The sequence below is a fragment of the Haplochromis burtoni genome, unplaced genomic scaffold (assembly GCF_018398535.1).
Source record: "Haplochromis burtoni strain Fernald_Lab_line unplaced genomic scaffold, NCSU_Asbu1 Contig_67, whole genome shotgun sequence".
NCBI lineage: Eukaryota > Metazoa > Chordata > Actinopteri > Cichliformes > Cichlidae > Haplochromis > Haplochromis burtoni.
Window position 1 is genome coordinate 259,871 of NW_024582428.1, and position 8,144 is coordinate 268,014.

Consider the following 8,144-nt stretch of genomic DNA (forward strand, 5'->3'; position numbering starts at 1 on the left):
GGGTGGTGAGAGTACATTGCATGAACTTACTTTTCAGGGCCCTAAGCCATGTCTATATTTTATTCCAGTCTAATTTTAACAACAGCATTTTTAGCAATAAAACTTGCCTCACCTGAATCTATTAAATGTTTTTGATTAATCTAGTAAAAAGTCTTGTCAAACGGTTTAGAGTAAAGCTCTTTTAATTTTGCTTCACGTAAATCACTTAAACCTGCATTTAAATCCAGCCTCTCTGCTGTCCCACAGCTCTCCATCCATAAGAACAGCACACCTGGGGAAACCAAGCATCTGCTGGTGATGAAAGGAGCTCCAGAGAGGATTTTGGACCGCTGTTCCTCCATTTTACTTCAGGGCAAAGAGCAGGCTCTGGATGATGAGATGAAAGACTCTTTCAATAACGCCTATGTTGAGTTGGGAGGTCTTGGAGAGAGAGTACTGGGTACAGCTAGCCTCCTTCGCTATCTGTATATTTCAATTTTAGTTAGCAAAGGGGAATCTTTCAAGCATTTTCTTTGTGTCTTATTCAGGTTTCTGCCACTGTCACCTGCCTGATGACCAGTTCCCAGAGGGATTTGCTTTTGATACTGATGAAGTGAACTTCCCCACTGAGAACCTGTGCTTCGTCGGACTCATGGCCATGATTGACCCTCCTCGTGCTGCTGTGCCTGATGCTGTTGGTAAATGCAGGAGTGCTGGAATCAAGGTATGATAACTTTTTGGATGACCAGATGTTTGTTTTTTTGTTTGTACAAAGTGCTCCATTTTTTTTCTCTTCTTTCTCAGGTCATCATGGTCACAGGTGACCATCCAATTACAGCCAAGGCTATTGCTAAAGGTGTGGGTATCATCTCAGAAGGCAATGAGACTGTTGAAGACATTGCTGCCCGCTTAAATATTCCAGTTTCAGAGGTCAACCCTAGGTTAGTTCTCTTTCAAAGATTTATTGAAGTAGCTTTGACAGTTTCTTGACCACAAGTGAGAACTGTTCAAAATGTTTCTCTCTTTAATGATACAGCTTTAAAGTTTGCTTGAAATTGCAAAAACTGCTAAATTAAATTAACTCTGTCTTTCAGAGGTCCTGACTGCTACACAGCCAAAAAGGCTTTTACCATTAATTTACATCTATTAAATCTTGGTGTGATGCTTAGCTGGTGGCTTTGCTTTTTATTCATCAACAAGTTATAGTGTGTGTGTGTGTGTGCTCACGTTAAAGCACACTAAAATTACTATCCTTCTTAGCGCTTTTGCAGGGTTAGGATTGTTAGGCTCTTTTAAACTCATATAAAACCTCTGTTTACAAAATATGACATAACATTCTGTTGGATTAAATAAATGCTAAAAACAAAAGGTTGGGATTCACTGTCTGCACTGAGGATTGATTATTTTATTAGGTGACAGTGTTATTGAACACTTTTTTGCTGACAGTATCAAAGTTCACATAATTTACTTTTTGAAATGTCCTGATGTAATCTCCTGATGATACCCTACTGTTATACTAATGTGTTTGTAATTTCTTCAGGGATGCTAAGGCCTGTGTTGTCCATGGTGGTGAGCTTAAAGACATGACCCCAGAACACCTTGATGATTTGCTGAAGCACCACACTGAAATTGTATTTGCCAGGACCTCCCCTCAACAGAAACTGATCATTGTGGAAGGATGCCAGAGACAGGTGAGCATCGGGGGGGATTCTCACAGAAACAGTTTGACAAATGTTTTGTTTGGAACTCGTAAAAACATGTTCTTCCTTGTCCAGGGAGCCATTGTGGCCGTGACAGGTGATGGTGTGAATGACTCTCCAGCTCTGAAGAAAGCTGACATCGGTGTTGCCATGGGCATTGCTGGATCTGATGTCTCCAAACAGGCTGCTGACATGATCCTGCTGGACGATAACTTTGCCTCCATTGTCACTGGAGTGGAAGAAGGTAAGATCTATATCAAGACCTACACCTGCAGAAATCTGGAAATACAAAATACAAAACATCACTGAATCTACTAAATTACTTTGTTCAGGCCGTCTGATCTTTGACAACTTGAAGAAGTCCATCGCCTACACTCTGACCAGTAACATCCCCGAGATCTCACCCTTCCTCCTCTTCATCATCGCCAACATCCCTCTGCCCCTGGGAACCGTCACCATCCTCTGTATTGATCTGGGAACTGACATGGTGAGCTGTTTGGCTCTTCATCCTGTTCTATAGAGAGATTCAACTGAACTCAAATATGGGTGGAAAGTTCATGTGTTTATTTATTCACTTGTGGTTTTGCAGGTCCCTGCCATCTCCCTGGCTTATGAGAAAGCTGAGAGCGACATCATGAAGAGACAGCCCAGAAACCCCAGAACAGACAAGCTAGTGAATGAAAGGCTCATCAGTATATCCTATGGACAGATTGGTAAGGCATCATTTATTTATTCAGCTTTAACTATACTGTATCCATATTTTTGTGGCAGTATTTGAGAATTCTGCACCTTCAATATGACATATAATTTTCCAGAAACCCTCAAAAAGTTAATTCTAACTCTTCTGCCAATTTGTGCATTATTTATATACATCAGTTGCATTTGAATGGTCTATCTAAAATGTCTGCAATTATGAAGGGCGAGCTATTGATAGATGGGAATTAATAATAATAATAATGGATTGGATTTATATAGCACTTTTCAAGGCACCCAAAGTGCTTTACAATGCCACTATTCATTCACTCTCACATTCACACACTGGTGAAGGCAAGCTACAGTTGTAGCCACAGCTGCCCTGGGACAGACTGACAGAAGTGAGGCTGCCATATCGCGCCATCGGCCCCTCTGGCCAACACCAGTAGGCGGTAGTGTCTTGCCCAAGGACACAACGACCAGGACAGAGGGGATCGAACTGGATGAACTTCCTAACCCCCTGAGCCACGGTCGCCCCCTCGAATGGCCGATGGCTGCAGGCCCCTGCCGGGCATCGACGCTCCCACTCTAGGAGTGGGGATGGGTGCAGCCTAGATGGTCACGCCCTGGCACGGCCCTGGCACGGACGCCAGAACAGTCCCTACCTCCTTCACTCTGGCGGCAGTGGCAGCCAGGTCCAGATCCGAGCTGCCATGCCTTAATCACCTCCACATGCTGCTCGGTCTTGTCCTGCAGCTCTTCCCGCCAGAAGCATGACAACACCGCCTGCTCTTGTTGTGTGGCTGTGAGTTTGATCACTATTCCGGCCAGCGCCTTCCCTGGCTGGCCCGGTCCTGGGTCTGCCATGCCACTCCACTCCTTGGTTTCAGCACCACTGTAAAATAACCACAGCAGACCCAACGACATTCTTACACTTTTCAGCATCTTTATTCAACCACTTTTCACACACACAGTTGCTGTACACTCACAATGGGCTGCATTTCTGCAGCTGTCAACCACACACATCCACAACAACAACAACTACAAGATTAAACAGTCACAGACTTTTAAGCTGGCGAAGCGTGGTTGCAGTTGCCACACAGGTTCATCCATCCTGGAGAGGCATTGCAGACCACGCCCCACTACAAATACATATCTCTTGCTGCAGTTATTTGCAAACCTTCAGCAATCCCACTGAGAGTGACGTCAGTCAGCCCAAGTCAGACTGAACTACTGGTTTCAGAAAGGTTGCCTCCTATCAGCTGACCTGTGCAGTCACCTTGTGATCAAAAGTAGTCGGGGACTTTCAAGCACCTTACAGAATGTAAAAAGAAAAATCAATACAATCTGCATTTCCTGAAGTTCCCTGTTGTTTTTCTCCTGTTAGGTATGATGCAGGCCACAGCTGGCTTCTTCACATATTTTGTCATCCTGGCTGAAAATGGTTTCCTCCCCATGGACCTGATAGGACTCAGAGTGCTGTGGGATGACAAATATCTAAATGACCTGGAAGACAGTTATGGACAGGAATGGGTCAGTCACAGTAATGCTACTACATGTACTCTGAACTGGGAGAATTATTCAGCTGTATTGTGTTGTTCACTTGAGTTTCAGTGCTCGAAAAGGCTTTCTAAGCTTATCATTTTGTTTTTTGTGCACTAGACATATGAGCGCAGAAAGATTGTAGAGTTCACCTGCCACACAGCTTTCTTCACAAGCATTGTAATCGTCCAGTGGGCTGATCTAATCATCTGTAAGACCAGGAGGAACTCCATTTTGAAGCAAGGAATGACGTACGTATATGTGGAGACACAAGAGATCTCAGGGCGGGACTTACATCAAAACTAAGAGCACCTTTAAAGTTTAATGACCTCCCATGTTGTGATGCTTGATTTTAGAACATCTAAGAATATTCACCAGTGTTTTGGTGATTCTGACTTTTTTTCCCTGCAGGAACCGCATCCTTATCTTTGGGCTCGTTGAGGAGACTGCACTGGCTGCCTTTCTGTCATACTGCCCGGGCATGGATGTTGCCCTAAGAATGTACCCTATGAAGTGAGTCAAGCGCACAGATAAGCTTGTGCTCTTCTTTTTCATCCAGTAATACCACAAATTCAGGAAAACACCCTTAGAATTCAATAATTATTCATAAAGCACACTTTTGCTCTTCCAATGTTATTCTTGTGGCCGTCTTCTTTGTCACCTTTATTCATGCAATGACATTCATGAACACAAGACAATCCCCTGGTAAAGTGTTGATCTTGTTGTGTTTAATTCAGTGGTGTCATCTTGCTTTACCTTCTTGTTGAAAATAAGACGGCTATTATCTAGTGTCACTGGTAATTTCCTCTTCAGAGGCAGAGCGAAGCACAAGAGCTGCTATTACTAATGAGTTTCTTTGCCCAAAAGAGAACAATAGAAAGCATTGAAGACACTTTAGGCTCATTAGCTGAAAAGTTCGCATGCTACTTCCCTAACTTACCCACTCCCCTGTTTCTTTGGGTGTCTTCTGGTGTTTAAATAATCCCAGTTTCTTATTCTGTGTTGTTGTCCCTATTTCTGATTATTTTACGCTCTTTTATTTTTTTAATTTCTTTGTTTACCTGTGGATATATTCAGATGTAGACAGCTGCACTAGATCTAGGACACTGAAATAAGCACAAAAACATAACAAACAGATCCCAGAGTTTTGTGGGCTGGTTTTCAGGGCTTTGCATTAGTGGTCTTTCAGTAACCTCGTTAGAGTCGCCAGAGAGCAGTCTCAAAGAGATGAACGCATCAGCAGGATATGTCCTCGACCCAGAGTCCTCAGATTTCTCTGCCTCGTTTTGCTTTAACAGCTTCTGAATTCATTCTAATAGCCGGTTCTCTGCAGCCTAATGCTCACTCCAAAAGCTTTTCATGTGCCTTTATTGAACCTGACAGAAAAAAGACAAGTGTGCTTGTGTTTTGTTTTGATTTTTTTGCCATGTAACTCAACCTGACTGTCCATCCATACCTTTAGGCCATTGTGGTGGTTCTGTGCCTTCCCTTACTCCCTCGTCATCTTCCTTTATGATGAAGTCAGAAGATATATCCTCAGACGAAACCCAGGAGGTAAGAGCTTCACTAACTCTGTTACATTTTTTCCACTATCTGAGGCACCCAGGACCCCCGTTTTGTCTCTCCATTTTAATCTGAATGAAGTAGCGTGCAACTCCTTTTTACCCAAATGAGAAATCAGAAGCACAAAATGTGCTGTTTTGCGTTAAAATCTACTGTACATCCAAATTTGAAGAGAAATGATCAAGTGCTTTGACAAGCCTGCTACTTAAAGGAATAGTTAACTGCAAAATCTAACTTGGGCCTGTAGTGCCCAGATTTGGTGATACAGTATAGGCTGTAGAAATGTCTCCATTCTCTTAAATGTCATGAAACTAAATAACATTCTCCTTGTAGTGCCAGTGGCACCGATGTATCCTTCCTGTAATCAGGGCCTGGTTGCTCAAAAACTCTACAAACCTTGTTTTGCACAGTTTCATGTGGGAACTATTTTCATACTACTGAACCACATCCACTGAAACAAAGGAGCCCATCAGCTGGCTGGCATTAAAGCTCAGCTGTTGGTTGGGTGGAAGGGGGTGGGAACCATTTATGTTTACGTCCTCTCAAGCTGCTGCAGTTAAAAGCCCCTCCGTGATCAGTAGATGTACTCTTTCTCCTGCACAGTCATACAGTTGATAGGAATTGTTCCTGCATTAAACTGCCCACATCAAGGATTTTTATTATGATACTCTGACCAGAACAAAGTTGGTGGAATTAATAACAGGTAATAGTTACATTATATTTAAGCAAGGCACACATCTGTGAAGCTGATGTTTCTAAAAGTGGCCGTTCACCCCAATGCACACGGGTGGATAAATGGGACAACAGTGCATTAAAATATGTGTGTTTCATTTTCCAGATTTTTATTTCATTTAATTTACTCTTTTTAATTTATTATTTACTATATGCCAAATCCCATACAATCGCCACCTAATACACTATGTTGCTGGCCTTTCCACCAGAAATACTTGGATTTTTTTAGGACGTCCGACTAGTTAACATTTAGACTAACACATGAGACATGTTAGGACAGTTTTACTCATTTACATTTACATGAAACTCCACTCATAGCTTTTGAGCTACAGGGTCATTTCAGTGTCTTGTGAACCTTTTAGTCATTTCATCCCAGGCTGATTATTTATGGCCTCACTGATGATGTCATCTCATCAGCATCTGTGAGACCAAAATGACACAGCCTCTCCCGCCCCTGTAGGATACATCTTCTAATAGCATTGCCACCAAAGCCATGGTGGCATTCGGCCAAAGTTCAGCAACATATATCTTCAAAGCCCCGCCCCCCCTTCCACAAGTCGAGTCTCTTTTCTTTTGATTGCTGCCAGCAAACTTAACGGATTGAGTGCAAGCTTGTTGAAACCATGGCTTTTGTTTTTTCAACGCATCAGTTTGTCAACCCTGGTGCATGTGAGGCGAGATGTGCGATGTTCCTAATTACGTCTCCTTTGGTTTCTAGGTTGGGTGGAGCTAGAGACATACTACTGAGCCAGCGCCATGCATGGGACACAGGAGTATGTTATGCTACACATATGCTACACCTATGTTTGAGATGTTAGACCACTAACACCACAAGTCATAGTCAAAATATATTAATGTATGTGTGGCGCTTTCAATAAAACATAAATACTGTGCACTGACGCTGCTTGCATAGTGGTTAATTTTGTCCAGGCTTTCCTTGTTGGTAAACGTGGGATTATCTCATCATTTAGGGTCATTTTAGCCTGTTTTCTGTTGCTTTTAACAGTCTGACAACAAGTCAAGAGATCACTTTGTCTGCTCAAGGGCACAGAGTGTTTCTTGGCCACCATGTTGCCTAATCATTCATTACAAGCCCTTATGTTCATTTCTGAGATTTTCCATGTGTCCCCCACCCGCCCCCACGCCCCCTAGTGTTTTGCAAGCTCCCTCCCACTCCGTTGCTAACCCCCCACCCTGCAATAGTTGAGTGACTACAAACAGCCGTAAGTTTACTACAAACACATCCAACAACCCCCACCAGTCAGCCATCAAGGACAGCCCTTAATCCTCACAGCTAAAGTTTCAGTTGCGTTAACGGCACGTGTCGGTTCCATAAGGGACATTGGGGGTCACAGGTGTCCTTCAGTTCCACTGTGGCTCTTTGAGCGCTAGTGCTGAAAACTTTTGGGCAGTCCATTTGCTTCACAGGGACTGTCATTCAGTTAAGAAGTCAGCAGTCAGTGGTCGCTCTGTTCAAGGGCACGGAGTATTGCAGGCACATTATGTTGCTTAATCATTCATTGAAACCTTGTCAGTTAAAACTTTATGGCTTTACTTTAGACTTTGCTAACCTCAGGAATGCTGAGGTGGGGATTCCAGTGGCAGCTGCAAACCTTTTGGATCCTGTTAAGTGTATCGACCGCACCAATTAAAATACACTTTTCCATTCAACTTTGGCCAACTTTGCAAGAGATAGCTAAAAATTTTAATCTCAAAACACTTTCAAATTAGATTCTTTTTCAGAGGGGGAGGGGGGGCGTTGTTTTGAGCTTCAGGCTCAGTGGTTTACTCCCTATGCATTCCACATGCTATCGTAGTTTTGAGTAGCAGTTTTGTTCTCCCTCTATCTCCCGCGCCCTCGCAAGATAAAAGTCAGTCAGTTTTAGTCAGCTTCTCACTTTTTTTTCTTTTTTTGGTACTTTACTTTCAGTCTTT

At 43.0% G+C, this 8,144-nt stretch overlaps 1 protein-coding gene across 2 annotated transcripts in view; it reads left to right on the forward strand.

The window, feature by feature from the left end:
* LOC121811739 (sodium/potassium-transporting ATPase subunit alpha-1-like) overlaps positions 1–7,108 on the forward strand; it is a 63,172-nt gene extending 56,064 nt beyond the window's left edge. For both annotated transcript variants that reach the window (XM_014338426.2, XM_005937312.3), the window contains 12 exons: positions 247–439; positions 528–703; positions 784–920; positions 1,520–1,670; positions 1,755–1,923; positions 2,012–2,166; positions 2,269–2,392; positions 3,760–3,905; positions 4,035–4,165; positions 4,326–4,427; positions 5,377–5,468; positions 6,928–7,108. In XM_014338426.2, coding sequence (XP_014193912.1) covers positions 247–439; positions 528–703; positions 784–920; positions 1,520–1,670; positions 1,755–1,923; positions 2,012–2,166; positions 2,269–2,392; positions 3,760–3,905; positions 4,035–4,165; positions 4,326–4,427; positions 5,377–5,468; positions 6,928–6,956 — 1,605 coding nt within the window. In that variant the 3' untranslated portion in view covers positions 6,957–7,108. The remainder of the gene's footprint in view (positions 1–246; positions 440–527; positions 704–783; positions 921–1,519; positions 1,671–1,754; positions 1,924–2,011; positions 2,167–2,268; positions 2,393–3,759; positions 3,906–4,034; positions 4,166–4,325; positions 4,428–5,376; positions 5,469–6,927) is intronic.
* The last annotated feature ends 1,036 nt before the right edge of the window (positions 7,109–8,144 follow it).